Source organism: Primulina eburnea, chromosome 16 (assembly GCF_022965805.1).
Source record: "Primulina eburnea isolate SZY01 chromosome 16, ASM2296580v1, whole genome shotgun sequence".
In the NCBI taxonomy this organism is placed as follows: domain Eukaryota; kingdom Viridiplantae; phylum Streptophyta; class Magnoliopsida; order Lamiales; family Gesneriaceae; genus Primulina; species Primulina eburnea.
The window spans coordinates 29,939,076-29,960,946 of record NC_133116.1 but is presented as its reverse complement, the minus strand read 5'-3'; the positions used below and the strand labels follow the sequence as shown (position 1 = coordinate 29,960,946).

Sequence of the window (21,871 nt, the reverse complement as noted above, 5' to 3'; positions counted from 1 at the left end):
AGCCCCTCATTAAGCAGGTTTGGTTGGTTGGGGCGATCACACCCAGGAGATTGATGTTATCTATGAGAAAACCCTTGCGTATTGCATCCATCAGCAACCTCACGAGAGATTTGAATCATCTTGTTTATTTCACACCATATATTTGTAATTTTCAGGACCAGATCTCAGGGAAGAGCCTTGGCAGTGCTGATGCGCTATTTGGACTCTACTACTTTCGTGATGAATTTATCGTGAATCATCATGTTAAGGCACCCGTGGAGAATTCCTCTCTTTCTCGCAAGCAACATATATTTTCATTCTAGATTAGGGCATCCGAATGTCTTGTACTTAAATACATTTATTTCCATTTCTATTCCGAAATAAAGATTCATTTCAACGTGAAATTTGTCAATTGGCAAAACATACACATGTTTCTTTCCCTCCACATTCATACAAGTCATTTACACATTTTGCTCTAATTCATAATGATATTTAAGGACCTTCTCGAGTGTGTACTACTTCTAATCTATGATGGTTTAATATTTTTACTGATGATCATACTCGTGTTTGTTGGGTGTATCATATAAGAGAAAAATCGGAGGCTGCACAAAATTTTCAATCCTTCTTTTTCATGATCAAAATACAATTTAATCCAACATTTCAAATATTACATATTGATAATGGAATTGATTTTTTAATTCGATACTTGACAACTTCTTGATTGATAATGGCCTCATTCATCAAAGTTCTTGTGTTAATACACAACGTAACGAAATTTAAGAAAAGAAATCTTCATTTATTGGAAGTACCACATGCTCTTTTGTTTACATCACATGTTACTAAATATTTTTTAGGGGGTGCTATTCTAAAAGCATGCTACTTGATAAATAGAATGCATTCATGTGTCCTAAACATTCAATCTCCTCTTGATTGTCTTCATCAATTCTATCCTGAAGATAGGTTATCCTCCCACTTAGACTTCAAAGTCTTTGGCTGGGCTCACTGCCTTTGCACATATTCATGACCAAGATCATAGTGAATTGGATCCTTGGTCATACAAGTGTATATTTTTGGGATATTTTTCTACTCAAAAGGGTTATCGTTGTTATTCTGTTGATAAAAAAGTACTTTGTTTCACAGGATGTCACTTTCTTTGAAACACAATCTTTCTTTCCAAAGAAAAATTATTCCTCTTCTTTCATTCTTAATGACGATGAGAAAATTTCAAACTCCGTCCTTCCAAATGCTTGGGAAGATACATGGGATGCTCCCGCCTCACCTTCGTGTGACAAAACAGCCTCAATTTCTTCCACTTTGAATCTTTCTCCATCAGATTTTTCATTGAGCCCAATCGATCCTTATCTTTCATAGCTTTCCTCTCCTATTCCATGTAAGTGAACGGCAAGGGGAGAATTGATACAAACTTTTCCTTTGCATTTCTCAAGAAATAAACATCCAGACAATGTAGTAGAACCAAATATTTATGGCAGCCAACTCTCCAACTTGGAATCTGGGCAAAAGAATAATATAGATGAATTGCAGAATATCCCTCCTTCAGACTTGGATGTCCCAATTGCATTACGAAAGAGAACCAGTCCTGCACACAACATCCAATGGCTAAGTATGTGGCATATGGACATTTATCAGCTTCTAATCACGCACTAATTTCAAATCTATCAAGTGTTAAAGTCCCGAACCTGGGAGCTTGCTCAGAAACCCAAGGAAAAGATCTTGTTGGTTCTAGGTGAGTATTCACAATTAAATAGAGGGTTGATGACTTGGTTGAACGTTACAAGGCAAGGTTGGTCGCAAAGGATATACACAAACTTACCATGTGGATTATCAAGAAACCTTTGTCCCAGTTGCAAAGATTAATACAATATGAGTTTTATTATCTTTACCAACAATTCTAGATTGACCATTGTATCAACTAGACAAAAAAATTATTTTTTTGAATGGAGATCTTGAATAAGAGGTACACATGGAACTACCACCTGGTTTTGATGAGGAAATAGAAGTGGTAAGGTTTGCAAGTTGAAGAATTCATTATATGATTTAAAGCAATCCCCACGAGCCAAGTTTGACAGGTTCACTAAGGCAATCCTAAAGCTTGATTTTCTGTAGGCTCATACTAATCAAACATTATTTTATAGGTATAGGGATAGAAAAATAACTATCAGGAAGATATCGAGTAGTAGGGAAATTGATTTACCTTGCTCATACAAGACCAAACATAGCTTTTCCTGTGAGTTGTGTAAGCCAATTTATGCATGCCCCATCAGAAGAACACATGGCAGCAGCCTATCGAAGTTTAAGTATCTAAATGGGCATTAGGAAAAGGACTTTTCTTCAAGAAAACAAAAGCGGTAAGCATTGAGATGTTTACTGATGCAGATTGAGCCGGACCATTACATGATGATCCACATCAGGATATTGATTCTTTGTATGGGGATATTTGTTAAATTGGAGGAATAAGAAACAACCAGTAGTAGCAAAGTGCAGTTCCGAAGCTGAACTAAGGCCAGTAGCCCATTGTGTGTGTGAAGCCTTATGGCTGAAAAAGTTGCTAGACTAGCTGAAAATGAATACAATGATGCCACTGAAACTATTATGTGATAACGGGGCTGCAATAAATATGACACAATCTGGTTCATTATGATCGTACCAAACATGTTGAAGTCGATCGGCATTTTATTAAAGAGAAGATAGTTGAAAGAACAATCAGCATAATGTATGTCCCAGCATCGGATCAAACCACGAAAGTCCTAACAAAAGGCCTGTTTAGACCCATGTACTAAAAAATGGTTGGCAAGCTGAGAACGTATAATATGTACATTCCACCTTGAGGGAGAGTGTAAAGACCATGGGCTATAGGTTGACCCATCATGAGCCTTAGCCTATACTCATGAAAAAAAATTGGTCATGGGTCATAGGTTGGTCGAACATGAGCCGCAACACATGCTCATGTACCGTCACTCATTTAATGTTTCAACTTCTATATAAACCAATAAATGTTACCTTTAGGGCTCTTTTCTTCAGTTTGTTCATCATTGAAAATTGCTTAAGCCTAGGTTTGACAGTTTTACCAAGAGATCATTGGGAGCACTCATTTTGTAACCAATGATGATCTACAGGTACATCAGTCATGCATGTTCATTGATGCAACGAACTTGGAAAAAACTATTCTGCAGACATTACCAGAGCAAACTAAGAAACAAATAACTGTTAATGGACTATATTACCTAGAACTTCTTGTTCAGTCAGTCTCCTCTTAGGGTCAGGGTTGAGCATCTTCTTCACTAGGTCTTTTGCTCAATCTGAAATCTTAGGCCAAGGGTCTCTTTCAAAGTCCACAACAACCGAACGAATGATGGCTTGGGCAACTCCTTGTTCAGTTTCTGCAATTTAATGATCATTTATGTCAAATGTATGCCAAATTTAGGTAAAAATCAGCTCGCAAGCATGTAATTGAAGCACAATATGTGGTGAATGTGGACCTCATCATTCAATCAATCCACTAAAGTGGCTGAACTTTTGTGCCAAACTTAGATGACCACATTAAATACAGTTGCAGTAAAATTTGAAAAATATGGAGGCGGAAAAAGTGTTCTTCATATTCACACCAGGGGATGAGGCTATAAATAGCTTTCTTCTTTTCATTTGAAAGACCGTCCCAAAATCAAGTGAGAAAGCAATGGTTTTCTTGACTGTTGTGAGGTCCTATTGTGTGAGTTAGATAACTTATTTCTTTGTTATCCTCGGGGTCGGGATTGCGAGAAATTTAATTTTTGTGAACACTTGAAAAATATTTGTACATGTAATAAAGATTTGCAGGATCCTCCATAAAAGAGTCTATATCGGATGAACCACGTAAATTAGTGTTTTTGTTATATGTTTTGTTCCGGATTTTTTTCTTTATTCTCGTCATGATGTCAATAGCTTCGGTTAATCCGTAACATAATAGAATTGGCCTCAATTTTGTGTAGGTATATTATCAATCACTAAAGGCAAATTTCTTATTGGCTTCAATTAAATTTCTGGATCACGCCATATAAAATACTGATCATCCTACTTACACTAAATAGGAGTTCCAAATCCAGTAAAAAACTCTGAGACATGATTAGTAGCATACTAATATTAAATTCACAGAAAACAAAAAGAGGAAACCGACCAGCCCAAAATGGAGGAATGCCACAAAGTAAGATGTAGAGTATTGCTCCAGCATTCTGAATATCCACTTCTGGTCCGTGGTTTCTCTTCAGCACCTTCGGAGCCATATAATAAAGACTCCCAACTATCTCATTAAATCTCTCGGCTATTGAAGTGAAAACATATGAACAACAAATCAACTAAAAAGTAAGTATTGTCCTATCCATAAATGCAATGAACATATAACAGTGTATGGGGAGTGGAGTTACCAGGCTTGAAAAAAACTGCCAACCCAAAATCAATGGCCTTGAGAGGAGATGTTTCTTTCTGTTTACCAAACAAGAAGTTCTCAGGCTTAAGATCACGATACATGACCCCATGCTTATGGCAATTCTAAAAAACAAACCAAAAGAAATTCTTCACATGTTAAAAGCGTGAGAAAAATATCATGTTATCAGTAAATTAATACTCCACGAACATAAAATATCTTCCGAGACATTACGAACTGCAGGATAAATGATGACAAAGATCGAAGAATGTACATGAAAGTTAAGAGTTGACATTTGAAAGCTGGAATTTACAATTGGACAAAAATTTGGAATTGATATTGAAACTACTTTATATAATTTTTTTATAAAATTTTATTAATCTCTATTCTTTTACAAAGAATTAAAAATTCACGCTTGGAACTGGAACTGCAGTATCTGACACCATGACCGTTTCGCCGAACAAAGAGAAGTAGTAGTAAGCAGCAATGAAATTAAGCAGGTTACAGGGAAAATATGATTCACCGGCTAAATGCAGATCAGAGTCGGAGCAGCATGAAATTTCAAGAATTCGTACCTGGATAACTTCAACAATTGTGCGTGTGACAGATGCAACATCCCTCTGTGTTTAATGTCTGTAGGGAAAAAATTCTGTCAAACAGTTCACCTCCCTCACACAACTCCATAGCCAAATGAACCACATGATCATCTTCATAGGTATCCCTCATTCTCCCAATATTGGGATGCTTGGGCAAATGGTTCATGATCTCAACCTCCCTCCTCAGTCCACACATCTTCAATATCCACCCTAGTGCTCAGTTTCTTCTTAAATATGGACTTACAAGCAAACACTTCACCACTTGTTTTATGGTGCATAAATACGTGATCCCGAATTTTTCACGGCCAAGCTCACGACCCAGATCATAAAACTCCTCGATATTATGCCCCATCGATCAAACCACTCAGAACGTAGGACTTACATCCACCGGTCGGCACAAAATCACCAGCAAATGGGTTCGACTTATACTTGTTTCCATTCTCATCGGAAGTTTGAGGTACCGCACAGCAATTTCCCATTCCAAAAGAATCGAGACAGATCAAACCAAAAAAAACAAAGCTTTGCTCAGCGCAAACAAATATAAAAAGACCTCATCTAAAGCTTCAGCTAGAAGAATTTTCCTCTACTTCGATCCCCGCCAATGAATAGCAGCGGGGGGTGTTGGGGGGGAAGGAATGACTGATGGAAATACAAGAAAAATCAAGAAAAATAAAGGGGATATTCGTCCGTGACTGAAAAGGCAGCCATCTAAACCTACCTAGGGGATCTCAGAGAAATCAAGAAAATACCAAGTGCATATGTATAATCCAACAAAAATAATAAGATAATGAGGAAAAAAATCAGACTTCAAAGGAAAGGAAAACTGTGTACTGCCTAGAATTGCTGAAGCTGGGGCAGTTGTTTATCATAAGATAATGAGTAACGAAAAGAAGACGAGAAAGGGAATTTAGTATGTCAGAGACTTTCCTCCTTGAGCCAAGCTAATACTAACTTTATGACCTCAATTTCTAAAATAAGTTATCGATACATTAAATATTAAAAAATATGCAAAAATTAACAAAAATTTACAAATATAATTAGTAAAAAAAATTACAATTATAATTTATTAAACTAATAGTTATATTTTTGTTTTTATCAAATTATTGCTTTTTATTTTATTTTATTTATATATAAAATATAAGGTATGCTCTTTTATTTTTGAGTTCATCTATAAACCCTGACTTGTTTGGTTGACTAATAGAAGCTGTTTATTTTACTTGAAAAAAAAATCACACATCTATGTCTTGGCTTTCATTTGTCACTTACTCCACTCAATTTGAATATCGGATGCGAGAGTTATGCTCATTCGCACAAAATGTGTCAGTGCATAAACTGTAACGCACACGATACACTTCGAGATGATTTTGCCCCTATTTCCAAATGGATTTGGACAAAACTCAAAACATGAAAGTTTTAGTACAATATATTAGCTTTCCAATGAAATTAGTCTCAAGTCGTTTGGACTAATACTCAATTAATTATGCTAAAAACCGTAACATGTGTCACTTTTCTGTTTCAGCACACGTTTCAAACACAAATCAATTTCTAATACAATCTTTATTATCACTACCTATTTTCTCACTTTCATTGTCATGATATACATCATACACATAATCACATGACAATTTCATGAATTATCGATAGTCAACATAAGATTTATGATAATACGATACACGGTCCTTACATTTCTCCCCAACTTAAAATATTTCGTCCTCGAAATCTCAAACATCTCTATATATATATAACATTGGCCTACATATAATATGTCACCAGGTTATAGTACATATCAAAACTAAAATCAGGAAATGGATCACTATACATTGAATACAGTGGAACAGGTGGAATAGAATCAAACAAGTGCGGATATGATTCTCGCATCTTGCTCTCCAATTCCCACGTTGACTCTTCCACACCATGTCGTGTCCATTGCACTCGAACTAAAGAGGTCGATTTGTTATGCAATATCTTCTTCTTTCGATCCATAATGCAAACAGGTTGTTCAACATAGGAAAGAGAATGATCAAGTTCAACATCATCAGGTGCAAGTACATGTGATGGATATGGTTCATACTTTCTCAACATAGAAACATGAAACACATCATGAATGGCAGATAGAGCTGGCGGCAATGCCAACCGATAAGCAAGATCCCCAACTCGATCAAGGATCTCATATGGACCAACATATCGAGGTGATAACTTCCCTCGCATGCCAAATTGAACAGTGCCTCTAAAGGGGATATTTTCAAAAACACTTTATCATCATTCTAGAATTCCAAAGGTCATCTTCGTTTGTTTGCATAACTTGTTTGACAATCCTGAGAAGCTTTCATCCGTTGTCGAATTAACTGAACCTTATCAATCATTTCCTGTATCATTTCAAGTCCAGTCAATTGTCTTTCACCAATTTCATCCCAGAATAATGGTGACCTACATCGTCTCCCATATAAGGCTTCAAACGGTGCCATACCAATGCTCGTTTGAAAACTATTATTATAAGAAAATTCCACCGATGGTAAGGCATCTTGCCATCCCATTCTGAAACCCATCACAATCGCACGTAACATATCCTCTAACGTTTGAATTGTACGCTCATTCTGGCCATCAGTTGGAGGATGATAAGCAGTACTCATAGCCAAACGCGTACTCATCGCTTCTTGGAAACTACCCCAGAATTTAGAAGCAAATCTGGGATCACAATCTGATACAGTCGAGACGGGCACACCATGCGGTCTCACAATATTCTCGATGTATAAACGGGTCATTCTCTTATAAGGATAAGTCCGCTCATACGGAATGAAATGTGCAGATTTCGAAAGCCGGTCGATAATAACCCAAATGGCATCATAGCCCTTAGGGAAACGAGGTAAATGAGTCACAAAATCCATAGCAATATGTTCCCAATTCCATTTTGGGATTTCGAGACTATGGAATAATCCTCCAGGTTTCATTCTCTCGGCTTTCACTTGCTGGCATACAAGGCATTTCGAAATAAATTCAGCGATGTCCTCGTGTACTTTGGCGACATTGACAGAAGCTAAAATAGAATCATGCACCTTTTGACTAAGGGCATCTGCAGTAACATTCACCGATCCAGGGTGATACTGAATCTCACAATCAAAATCCTTCAGGAGATCCATCCACCTGTGTTGCCTCATATTCAAATCAGATTGAGAAAAGAGATATTTCAGACTCTTATGATCTGAATAGATAACAAACTTCTCTCCATAGAAATAATGGCGCCAAATCTTCAGGGCAAACACAATGGCAGCCAATTCAATATCATGAACAGGATAACGAGTTTCATGAGATTTCAATTGACTAGACGCATAAGTAACCACTTTGCCATGTTGCATCAGAACACAGCCCAAACCTTTACTAGACGCATCTTTACACACTACAAATCCTCTGGTATCTAAGGGAATAGTAAGTACATGTGCTGTGGTCAATCTCGTCTTAATTCAAGAAAACTAGTTTCATAATCATCTGACCAAATGAATCTCTGATTCTTCTGTGTCAGTTGAGTAGGTTTAGCTATTTTTAAAAATCATTCAATAAAACGACGATAATATCCAGCTAAACCCATGAAGATACGGATCTCAGGAACATTTGTAGGTCTCGGCCAATTCAATACAGCTTCAACCTTAGCAGGATCAACAGATATGCCATGTCTTGAAATGACGTGGCCTAAAAATACCACTTGATCCATCCAGAATTCGCATTTGGACGATTTAGCGTATAAACGGCCATTGCAAAGAGTTTGAAGTACTTGTCTCAGATGTTCAACATGCTCTTTTTTCGATTTCGAATACACAAGGATATCATCAATAAAGATGATAACGAATCGGTCAAGATAATCTCAAAATACACGATTCACTAGATCTATAAAAACGGCAGGAGCATTCGTGAGACCGAACGACATAACCAAAAACTCATAGTGGCTATATCTGGTACGAAAAGCAAGTTTTTGGCACATCTTCTTCTCGAACTCGTACTTGATGATATAACCAGAACGAAGATCAATCATAGACTAGATAGAAGTACCCTGAAGCTGATCGAATAAATCATCAATACGAGGAAGTGGATACTTGTTTTTAACAGTAGTCCGATTCAGTTGCCTATAGTCGATACACATTCGCACAGTATCCTCTTTCTTTCGAACAAATAAAATCGGAGCTCCCCAAGGTGATACACTCGGTCGAATATATCCCTTATCGAGAAGATCCTGTAATTGTTCTTTCAGTTCTTTCAATTCCAATGGTGCTATGATAAGGAGCTTTAGAAATAGGTGCAGTCCCCGGCATAAGATCAATACTAAATTCAACTTTTCGATAAGGATGAAAGTCATGAATCTCATCGGGAAATACATCCGGGAACTCTTACGCAATAGGAATATCAGATAAAGATGGCTCCTTTTTCGAAACATCAATATCGTAGATAAGATAACCCTCATCTCCGCTAGTCAAAAGTCGAGACATTTCCAAGGAGGATACCAAAGGAATCTTGACTTGAGAACCCTTGCCATAAAAATTTCATTTGGGTCCATCAACAAGTCGAAATCGAACCACTCCATGAAAGCAATCGACAGTAGCTCGATTTGTTGTCAAAATGTACATGCCAACAATACAATCAAAGTCGTGCATTGGAAGGACAATCAAATTCAGAAATATCACATTATCCTCGTATATCAATACACAGTTATGCACAACTTTCTCAGACAGAATAATTTTTCCTTCTGGCGTGGCTATCGACAATGTATCATACAACGGAGTACACATAATATAATGCGATGCAACAAATGCATGAGATATGAATGAGTGAGATGCTCCTGTATTAACAAAAAACACGTGCAGGATAATCGCAAAACATGATAATACCTGCAATCACACCACCAGGAGCTTCTTTCGCCTGATCTGCCGTCATAGCATACACTCGAACTTGAGGAGAAACTTGGGCTGTCTGACCACCAGGTCCTCGATATCGTGGAACACTCGACCTGCTGAAAAGTAAGAACGTGAATATCAGGTCTCATCATACTGGGGCCACCTCTAAATCCTGGCTGGGGTTGGGAAGAAGTAATACCCCATTCGGACATACATGAGAGAAATGACCTTCCTATCCACACTGATAACAAGTGTCAAACATACCTCGACACTTCTCGATAGTATTTTTGCCTCCACAATGACTGTCATAATGAGCAATCACGGGACTCCCTCTCTGGGATCCACTGGAACTCGAAGAAGATGAAGAAACAGTGGAACCAATCTTCTTAAACTTCCTACCTCTCGGACGCAAGGTAGGCTGCTGAGCTGTCACTGGAACTGGAGGAGTATACTGTGGACCTCCTCGCCTTAATCCAGCTTCGGCTGCATTTGCTCGTTCAACTGCCTCTGCGTAGCTCGTAGGCAAACCAGATATGACAAAAGTATAAATAGCAGGATGTAAATCATTTACAAACCTTTTATATTGTGATTTTGCATTCGCAGCTACGTGAGGTGCATATTTCAACAACGTAGAGAATTTTGAAGCATATTCTGCAACAGTCACCGTTCTCTGCTGCAGACTATTGAATTCATTCTCCTGGGCAGTATAATAAGATGGAGGAGGGTACTGCTCAAGAAATTGGGCGTTGAAGACATCCCATTTGACTTCAATCCCGGCCTCTTTCATTCCAGTCTCAGCGGCTTCCCACCAAGATTTTTCTCGGTCTTTCAACTGATACAGAGAAATTTTCATTCTCCGAGCCTTGGAATATTAAAAAATATTAAACAGATGCTCGATATCCTTCAACTAGGCCTTAGCTCTTTCTGCACTCTTAGTGCCAAAGAACTTCGGTGGTTTCAGATCCTGGAATCGAGCCATCACCAAATCCATGGACATTACTTCGAATTGTCCAACCATTCTCTCAGTACTACTACTCGCAGTTTTATTTGTGGGATCCATCTACAAATCAAAGGATGAATATCACAAATCAATATCAATTTCACATCATCATCATTTCATATCATCAATCTCATCAATAACTTACTCAAACTAAATCAAGTAGAAGCAAGTAATACAAATAAATCAAACACAAACGCACAATTCATTTGTGCCTATTCAAGTGTACATCAGACTCAATCGAGCATTCCCAACTATGCTCTGATACCACTCTGTATGGGGCCCTTAACTACTAATCGTTATTACAACAAAATATGATTAGGATTAATTAATTACAACAAAAAATGAGTTTAAATTTTCTTTACAATAAGCCCAAAACGTGTCAACTGTAATTATAATACTTAAAATAGTATATAATATAGTCTCAACACGTCACAATATAAAACAAGCCCACTAGTAATCCAAAACAACTACATACAAACAACCCATGTCCTTGGGACATGTCCCGGTATATAAATACATATACATATACTGAGATAGACCACTAAACCTCAACTCAGATATGACTCCCTCCAGAAGTACCATCTCCAGTCTCCTGATAACATGAAGTACTTGTCATTGTCAACATATAAAGACAACAACAGTCCCATCTAGGGTGAGCAAAGCTCAGTCAGAAGCAACCACAATATATACCACATATATCTAAACAATGATATATGATATGCAATTCATGTATATCATGGAGGTATCAGGTCAAATGCCCATCCACTGAGCACATGTCATAATCAATCGAATCGCTATCAAATCAATGATCGAGCTAGCACACCGGCCTCAATCAGGGATACTCGTATGATAACGTCGACAAAGAGTCATCAAATCTCAAATTTCAATCAATCGTCGGGGTCACTAATGACTATGTTTTAAGAGCCACATAATGCCAAACATAGCATCGTGTTCACAAACCACATAATCAAATCCAAGTCATATCAAGGTATTCAAGAATCATAGCTCAACGTGTATGTCATGTATGTCACATCAAATCAAAAAATAAGACATATAGACATATATTCTCAATCAAATCAATCAAACATATATCATATGATACAGATATCTGTTGTGTGTTACTCGATTGCAACATACCTCAATTCTTCGTTCCAGTTGACGTAGCTTGAATATATCAGTATAATAATCTATCTACATCAATAACATATTCATTTCAATCAATAACATCATTCAAAATCAACAATATAAGTTTAAAATATCTTTTGAAACTTTGAAAATTCATATCAAATTGAAATCATAACATAATTCAATTCCGACTTCGAATACGAGTTTCTTGTCGGTTATTCTATTGCATATATGTATGTATCTCGACTTCAAAGACATGATATTCCAGCACTTCAATAAATAAAAGTGCTAAAACTAGAAGAAACTTACCTCAAAAGAAAGCTCTCAACGCGAGGATTCCAAATATATAATTTGTTTCGAGTTCTGATAGCGTTTCAATGTAGATTCGTACACTTTAATTTGATTTCTAACTTTTCTCTTCGAAGCTTCAGAGGAAGAATGAGATATGTTCTGAAAATATCATCTTTATAACCTCTTATATCGTGCACAACAGGATGCCGCACGCAGTGGCGCCAAAACACGCACGGCCGTGCGCCCAGTACTACCCCCGCGCGCAGTTCTGTGCGGGTGCGTGCCTTTCTCTGTCCGAAACGCTATTTTAGGTTTCGAATTAGCAAAAGTGGTCAACAAGAAAATTGTAGATCTATGTCTTGGCTTTCATTTTCCACGGACCCCACTCAATTTGGATATCGGATGCGAGAGTTATGCTCATTCTCACAAAATGTGTCAGTGCATAAACTGTAATGCACACGATACACTTCGGGATGATTTTGCCCCTATTTCCAAATGGATTTGGAAAAAATTCAAAGCATGAAAGTTTTAGTACTATGTATTACTTTCCAATGAAATTGGTCTCAAGTCGTTTGGACTAATAATCAATTAATTATGCTAAAAACCGTAACATGTGTCACTTTTCTGTTGCGGTTCAACACACGTTTCAAACACAAATCAATTTCTAATACAATCTTTTATTATCACAACCTATTTTCTCACCTTCATTGTCATGATATGCATCATACACATAATCACATGACAATTTCATGAATTATCGATAATCAACATAAGATTTACGATAATACGATACACGGTCCTTACATCTTGAATAAGAACAAATGTTGTTCTGAATCACATGAAGTTTTTTTTTATCACATGAAGTTGTAAACTCACGGCTTGCTGCATTCTTAGACTATTGAAGGTCGCACAAGTATTGGACTTTGTGTTCCTTTAAGATAGTCAAAATCAAGGAGTTGAATTTGAGGACTGTAGTTTGATGGAGATCAAACATAATATTTATAAAGGAGTTTGTAAGTAGTTTCCTCATTTGGAAGTCGTGGAAGTTAGCATAACTGCAAAATTTGTTAGTAGACTACAACTGTCTATTTTAGTTAAGAAGTTTCAAAATAGAAAGCTACAAAAAATGAGTTAGTGAAAAGAATTTTCCTTTGAAATTTTTATTTTCATTATAATAAAGAGATTTTTACTTTCGTCACATTGACGATGTCTGATCATCGATTGGATTGTAATGAAGTCACAATTTAATTAGTGCTTTTTAAATTTGCTAATTAAATATTTATCAAATAATTTTACTATTATGTAAGAATCCCGAGAATATCTAGAAGTATCTAGAATTAATTAATTAATTAATATTTATTATAATGAAACGATGAAAAAATACTACATGAGATAATCACTCATCCATGTATTAAATGAAAGGATTGGAGAATCATGATACAGCTATAACAAGTAGGAGTCTTAGTCATATTATAAAATCTGGTAATGTTTTTGATAAGAAAAATACACAACTTAAGAATCTTAATAGGATTTTAATACAAGAGTCCTGCCATGATTCTAAGTCAATATTTGAAATCTATAAATATAACATTAAATGTCGTATTTAGATATTAGAAGTTTTTCTCTCCTTCACACAATATAAAATGGGGTTGAGTAGTGGCCTAGGATTTTAAAAAAAAAATTATGTATATAAATACTAATGGTGTCAAAGCGGGAGAAAATTGAGGATTGAAACATGGATCTCCATCCTTAGCGGCCTGAGAAACAAAGATGCTGTCATACACGTATAATACAGAATATATATTTCTCAAAACTCAATTATCTATCTATGGGTCGAAGGAATGAACATATAACAATTACTAATGGCAACAAACACAGATTTAGTAAGTTAGAAATGGTCAAAGGCACAAATTCTCAATCAAAGCATCTTCCCTTCCTTCCTGGTGCTTTTGATTTAAATTAATATTATATATGAATCAAAAATCATGAACTCGGTACTTTTTTTTCTATGGAAAATTTTTCATAATTTTTTTAAATATATCTTTACGGGTATATCTTAGCACATAACTCTTGCCTACATATTAAATCTTAACATATAATAAAATTTTATTTAAATATTGTCTGTTGATATAACTTTTAAATGATTGTTTGGATTTTGGTTCATATATATTTTTGAGTTAACAAAACAATAAATATATTTAATAATTATTAGAGGAGGACAACATTGCTCTTGATATAATTCCTAATTCCTTAGCCTCTTGATGCTTATTATGAAGTTCATATATACATTATTATTATTATTATTATTATTATTATTGTTTAAAAAACGAAAACATAAATTTATCCACACATAAATAAAAAATTAATAAGCTCATGAAAGAAAGAAAGAATCATTAGGTTTTTCTGGGTCTCTTTGAAAGGAAATGGGTGGTAGGCTTTATCAGATAGATAGATGGGTGTCCAAAGAGAAAGGGAAGGAATAATATTTAAAGAGAATCTGATCTGAGTGTCATCCTGGTTTTCTTTTGTTTCAACGGTCTTCGTTTTATTGGGAGGTGTGAAAAATTCATCAAACATTTTTCTTGAGAAAGCTGAAACCCGGCCATACGTTTTTTTGCATGTAGGGAGGGTGTCGTGGTGGTGGTGGGATTTTCAGATTTTCGGGGAAAATAATGTTGGCAGTGAATAAAATGGAGAAGGAGTTCGATTCGAAGATGAGGATTCAGAATAGCAGTTCATCTTCTAACAACAACAATCCTCAGAGATCTAAGAGCTTTGCCTTTAGAGCACCGCAGGAGAATTTCAGCATCCAAGATTTTGAATTGGGCAAGATTTATGGTGTTGGTTCTTATTCCAAGGTCAAATCTTTTTTATGATTTCCTCCTCTATATTTATTTGGAATCTCGTTATTTCTCTATATTATTTAGTCCAACAAATTTAACTGAATTTCTATTGTTTTCCTCCTCTGACTCTGGTTACAAATGCCCCCAATTTGTACTATGATTCGAAAAGAAAGAAACATGAAATTGATTTAATTTTCGTAATTTTCTTTACCATTTATGAATTTTGGCATGGGGTCGAACAGAAGAAGAGGATCCGTGTTTATACCCTTGACATTCAAATTAGGGGTGTAACTTGTAAGCCTTCTCACGTAAACATGTAGTTTTTTGTAGCCATTACTTTTTGAAAAGTTCTAGTTCCTATTTGGTGCTAAGTACGCGTGGCCACAAATAAGGGATACCATGTCCATGACTCAGATACAATTTGAGCAACTTCTTAATTTAAAAGACAATTTAAAGACAAAACCTAGCTTCAAGATTTTATCATTTCTAGAATATTTTTGTTTGCATTTACTTTTTGAGGAACTTGACGGATCATGCACGTACTGAATATGTATGTCTCTATATATAAACGTGTAACCGTGTAAGACATGCAGTGTGTGTGTGTTCTCGTTTTTTGCTGTTCTTTCTTCTTTTTTTTTTTTTGTGGGAAGCAGGGAATGTTGGCGTAGTTTTTAAAAAATGAATTTCACTACTGACTGATAGCGTAACTTGAACTTCAAGGATTTGAAGTTGGCTTAACAACTAAACCGAACAGTCAGTTTTATGAATTGGTGGTGAGGCAAACCCTTAAGGTGTGCTATAATTGTCGAACAAAGTATGAAGTGAGCGGTGAATTCTTTTTAAGAATCACTCTTTGAAAGTATCAACTGAAACTTGAACCCATGCCCATGGATAATGAATCGAATCTGTTCCATCGGCATGGTTTGTTGTTACCTCCAGGGCCATATTTCACTAGAAGCATTGAACATTCTAACTTCAGCTATTATTGGTATTAGGATAGAATTGAGACTTAAATGCTGGTAAAGAGGGCTTGCGAATTACGATGATTCAATATATTTACTTGTGATGTTCTACGACAAGTTTTACGTTTTGCCCGAGGTTCTTATCATAACTTTTGTATCCCATGTATGAGGGAATTTTTTTTTGTTGTAACACCAAAAGTTTTCCTCTGTCATCTAGCTTAGGTTCTTCTAGTAAGTTCCTAACAATTTTGCCTGCTTCATTATTTTGACCTAGTACTTAATTTTGTTCTTCAAAATTTCTTAATAGTATGCCGTGGTATTGGTGCGTCGTACTAACAAAATTTTCAGAGTATTCAACAGCTGAGAATTTTCCCGACCGGTGATGTTAGACTTATTATTTTGCACGCAATCAAGGCTATCAATGCTTCTACTCATTTATTTAATCTGTTTTGCCAACAGGTTGTTAGAGCGAAGAAGAAAGACACAGGAAATGTTTATGCGATGAAAATCATGGACAAAAAGTTCATTACGAAAGAAAATAAAACAGCTTATGTAAAATTGGAGCGGATAGTATTAGATCAGTTAGATCATCCTGGTGTAGTGCGATTGTTTTTTACATTTCAAGACACTTTCTCTCTCTGTGAGTATTATTTTCGTCATTTCTTATTATTTTCTTCGATCAATATCATTGATCTTGACTGGTGAGTAATTTAATGATCTCATGCTCAATTCTATTCTGAAGATATGGCGCTCGAATCATGTGAAGGTGGAGAGCTTTTTGATCAGATAATGAGGGTAAGTAAAATTTCAAAAGCATGAGCTTGTGGTGTTTTGAAATCAGATTATTTTCAGAATTTTAATAAAAAATAGCAAGCATAATATTCTACAATTGATCTTTTTCAATAACCTGCTAATAATATATGGTAATGAGAAAATATAAGAGATGGGAAAGAGTTTATGACAAAGGCAAGAACATGGAGATTTGCAGGTGCTTAACTGTCTTTTTTTGTTTTCTGATCCAATAATGACGAAACTCAGAAGACAATAATTATATATTTTACTGACCCTTGAACATTCAACATCATTAGTTGACATATGTATGGTTTGCTGCCCATTTATGTTGATACGGAACTTGAAATTGTTTTGTGTTACTTCTCCATTGATACTTTTTATTTCTATAAATCTTTGAGACCTTCGAAATTGTCAGATGTAGCTGGCTTTGTGTTCCAGTTGCTCCGGAAATTCCAAAATCTGATTTCATTCTTACAAAAAAAGAACCCGAATAATATGGTTATTACTCTTGGTTTATGTGTTGTGTTTTATTCATTTGCTGTCTTAGTGTATATCTGGCCAACTTGGCCAACCTCTGCACAATGTTAATGTAGTTGATTCTGCCTTTGTAGAAAGGCCGTTTGTCCGAGGAGGAGGCTCGTTTCTATGCAGCTGAAGTTGTTGATGCTCTTGAGTACATACATAGTATGGGATTGATACATCGAGATATTAAGGTATTTTGTGACTTTGAAACCTTTCCTCGGACACATTATATATGCTTATAGTTTCTTGAATGTCAGCCGGAGAACCTGCTACTCACTGAAGATGGACATATAAAGATTGCTGATTTTGGTAGTGTAAAGCCGATGCAAGATAGCCGGATCACAGTCCTTCCAAATGCTGCATCAGGTAACCTTTGACAAATTCTTTTTGCTTCATAGAAATTAAGTTGCCATAATATTATGAAAATATTTAAAAATAACGAATTTTGTCTACAAACGTGCTTAGATGATAAGGCCTGTACATTCGTGGGAACAGCTGCTTATGTACCTCCAGAAGTTTTGAACTCCTCTCCGGCTACTTTTGGGTGATGAACTTAATACTTGTTACTCATTAATTTACCCATTTTTCATTGTCTCTCGGCAATACTCTTTTATATTTTTTGACTGATACAGTTATCTGCTTCAAAGTGACATCTATCTCTTAAAACCCAAATTTAACCAGGAATGACCTTTGGGCACTTGGATGTACGCTGTACCAAATGCTTTCCGGAACTTCTCCTTTTAAAGATGCTAGTGAATGGCTCATTTTCCAAAGAATTATTGCTAGAGATATAAAATTTCCAAATTATATTTCAGAAGAAGCGCGAGATCTCATCGATCAGTTGTTGGTAAGCCCTTAGTGCTTACTTCATATAAGTTAAGTTTTTTTTTCTTTCTTTCTTTTCTACAAGTTTATGAGTTGCTTGTGGGTATACGGTTTATTGTTTCCAATTTGGACTGTGGTTCTCGATGTTTTGATCTAGAAACTTCAGAAGGTTGAGTTTTAGCTGTAAATATTAAATTTCACGTAACAGGTGCATAAACTATTGGCCTAATTTTGCCTCTTCTGTATGATCTCATATAGGACATAGATCCCAGTAAGCGACCTGGTGCAGGACCCAGTGGTTATGCTTCACTGAAAAAGCATCCTTTTTTCAAAGGGATCGATTGGAAGAATTTGAGGACCGGAATTCCTCCTGGACTTGCTTTGGAGCCAAGAGTATGAGATTTTTCGTCTGTTTTTTCCTTGAATTTTTTCGTCGAAGTAGGAAATGCAAAAAATATGATAAATATCGAATTCACATCCTTAAGCCAATGTGAAGAGAGTCTAATTTAATGTCTTCATCTCACTTCTTGCAGGGTCAAACTACTGGAGGTGAAGACCAAGATTCTTCATGGAATCCATCACATGTTGGAGATAGTTCAGCCAAAATAAATGATGTTAACATTGGCACCACGTCAGTTTCTGAAGCTGGTAGCATAACTAGGCTTGCTTCGATTGATTCATTTGATTCGAAATGGTAACTGCCTATAGTCTTTTCTTTGTTTTCCTTTTGCTTTCCTATCCTTTTTGCTTTCTTTCTTTTAAATTTTGTTTCTGGTTTCTGAGGAACATTGGATGGATATTGTTGGTATAATTAACGATTTGTGAAATTGTCATCTCGCAAAATAAGTTTTTCGTCATCTTTTATCTCCTGTTTAACTTTCTGCTGGCATCCTAGGTTTTCTCTGTTTTTTTACTTTTCTTCTGAACTTCTGAACAGGCAGCAATTCTTGGAGCCAGGAGAATCTGTTCTTATGATCTCCATGGTCAAGAAATTGCAGAAACTGACAAACAAGAAAGTCCAGCTTATTCTCACGAATAAGCCGAAGTTAATTTATGTAGACCCTACAAAATTGGTGGTTAAAGGAAATATAATATGGTCCGACAATCCCAATGATCTTAGCATTCAGATTACAAGCCCTTCTAATTTCAAGATATGCACTGTAAGTCATGCTTCATCTCATCTAACTTGTTATTTCACGTCATATATAATTTTTTTTTCAACACCACTGATCGTGGAGCCAAGTTTTTCTATTAAGTTACAATGAGTGTGGAATTTACCACTCATTTATATTTGTTTTGATAGAAACTTCAATGTCAAGTATATGCAATGGATTTTCATACATCGAATAGGACTATGCTAATTGAAAAACAATAATTACCTTAATAACATTAAAAAGAAAAAATCATATGAAGTATAGCTGATAAAAAAAAAGGTAAGAAATAACCTAAATCACACGGAGATCTTGATTTATAAAAAGGTATCTTATACTAGGGAAATAAGACAAAATCAATAAAACTGAACTTCGAATGTTAAATTACAAAGTATAGATATTTATTAATGTAGAAAGTTTAGCGTTTCAAAATGGAGAAGTGAGAAAAAAAAATTTAAAATCTATGGGTAGATGCCTGAGTTTTAGTGTGAAAGTATATAGTCCACTATTTAATTTGTTGGATTGAGCAATCATAAAGGAGTGAAGTTTAGTGTTTGAATCCCGAGTGTTAAAAATTTGAAATGACATATTAATGAAATTGGAGTGAGGCTATTTTGAACATTGTGGTTGAGCTGAATAATAAAATTGGAAGTGGCGGACCATTGCAAACAGTGCCTGAGTCGACTAAAAAAATTACTTGCTGAAGTGGGAAGGACTCCATATCATTAATGTGGATATCTTAGCATAAATCAAGATTGCCCAAGACGAGAAAACAAGGTTGACAGAGAACTTGTAATGGTTGAGTTATAATTTATTCTTTGTTGAAATGTAAAATGGGATGTTTATGATGATCTGTGGTCCATGGGAAGGGGTAGAGGCATCATGGATGCATTCATGCTAAAAATTAGTTGGTTGATTTCTAAAGTGACACCCAACTAAAAATTATGCCTGACCGTTGAGAGGATCCTTTGGTTTATCTGGTGTTGACTGACACATTCTTATGGGCAACACGGAACTCTATCACTGCTGTTTAAAAACTCTCTCTTGAACATTTGAATAGTGACTAAATTCCCTGACCTGGGGCAAGAATCGCTCATTATACTTTAGCAACATATAATGTTTTGTTGTAGATGTGTCATTTTTTTTAATTCTTTTTTTTGTTGTAGATGTGTCATTTTTTTTAATTCTTACGTGTTATTTAAATAAATATGGTCTTGATACAGCCGAAAAAAGTTATTACATTTGAGGATGCAAAACAAAGAGCCTTGCAATGGAAAAAGGCGATCGAGGCCCTTCAGAATCGATGAATATTCTGTCTGATTTGGATACAAGAAAATGACAGACATACACACCGTAATTCCATGAACGGATGGAAAGCTCAGTTTGAGGAAGTTAAGTCATCGAAGTTACAGATTGGCGCCAATCAATCTTATTTACATGAGCGGGAAGGCTAGAAAGAATCAAATCAATTGATTTATTAATTAGTTATATTTTATTTTGACAAGCAAGTGATTGTATTGATTTATTAGTGACTAAATCTCTTTGTGATCTGTAGTTTATTGTTTTGATTAGACTTGTTAGAAATGAAATTGTCGCTCAATACACCTCTCGTCCATATATCCTCGAGCGCCTGACCTCAACCATTTACAAAAAAAAATCTTAAACTTTTGTGTCTCCACATTTTTGCTTGTTTTGCTGTTGGCCGATTGTGCTTCACAAAGCTAAACCTTGTGAGGAAATCTTCCGGATGAGATGTTAGCTGTAAACAAAAGGTTCTTATCGGTACTATTTATTTGAGTAGCTTTTTTAAAAAAACGTGTAAGACCTTGCACTGTATTGTCTTAAATAATGTTTGAACTCTCGATAATCATATGATTATTTTTGACATTGATCATATTGTTGAGAATGGCTGTGATAAAAGTTTGGCGAAGGTACAGAAGACTCGGGCTTGAATTGTGTTCGAAATATGTGTTGGACTGTGGTGTATCTACGAGATATTACTATTTCTAGCATAACTACTTATGTATTAGTCCACATGAGGAATTTCATTGGAAAGCCAATTCATAGGGACAAACGTGTGGTTTAAGTTTTGTCCAACACGAGTCCTTAATGTACATTTGATATTTACGAATTGAATTCGGAAATCAAAACTACTCTAAAAAAAAACTCTTAGCATGCCAATGAGGAGATTTTTGGAAGCCACATATGTTGTCATTTTAAGCGTAAAACGACATGAGTCTTAATGCAATTATAATATTTAGAAATGGAATCCGGAAAAGGATCAACTGATATTCGGGAATCGAAAATACTCTCAAAACACTCTAGCATGCCAATGAGGAGGTTTATGGAGGAAGCCACGTATGTCATCGTGTTTGTGTGTAGACAATGGGTCAAATATCATTTTTGACAGGTGACCAACATGCCGCAGAGGAGATTTCTGAAGGAATCCATGTGTGAGTTTGATCATCTTATTGTTTGTCTCAGTATA

General features: G+C 35.7%; 1 protein-coding gene and 1 pseudogene across 1 annotated transcript; one reads left to right on the top strand and one right to left on the bottom strand.

The window, feature by feature from the left end:
* Positions 1 to 799: 799 nt before the first annotated feature.
* On the bottom strand, positions 800 to 5,917 carry LOC140817555 (calcium-dependent protein kinase 32-like; annotated as a pseudogene).
* An 8,746-nt stretch (positions 5,918 to 14,663) lies between these two features.
* LOC140816490 (3-phosphoinositide-dependent protein kinase 2-like) lies at positions 14,664 to 21,036 on the top strand. The gene is made up of 11 exons (XM_073175812.1): positions 14,664 to 15,146; positions 16,553 to 16,733; positions 16,836 to 16,888; positions 17,497 to 17,598; positions 17,665 to 17,773; positions 17,873 to 17,951; positions 18,089 to 18,254; positions 18,491 to 18,625; positions 18,766 to 18,926; positions 19,170 to 19,392; positions 20,607 to 21,036. Exons 1-11 carry the CDS (start codon positions 14,961 to 14,963, stop codon positions 20,688 to 20,690), a joined length of 1,479 nt encoding a protein of 492 aa, XP_073031913.1. The 5' UTR covers positions 14,664 to 14,960; the 3' UTR covers positions 20,691 to 21,036.
* Positions 21,037 to 21,871: the final 835 nt, after the last annotated feature.

What these genes read in the sequence shown, in the direction of transcription:
- LOC140816490 (XM_073175812.1), top strand. Translation starts at nt 14,961, where the DNA reads ATGTTGGCAGTGAATAAAATGGAGAAGGAGTTCGATTCGAAGATGAGG. An exon ending in TTTTTGATCAGATAATGAGG is followed by an intron (nt 16,889 to 17,496) that starts GTAAGTAAAATT and finishes CTGCCTTTGTAG; the next exon opens with AAAGGCCGTTTGTCCGAGGA. An exon ending in TCCTCTCCGGCTACTTTTGG is followed by an intron (nt 17,952 to 18,088) that starts GTGATGAACTTA and finishes AAATTTAACCAG; the next exon opens with GAATGACCTTTGGGCACTTG.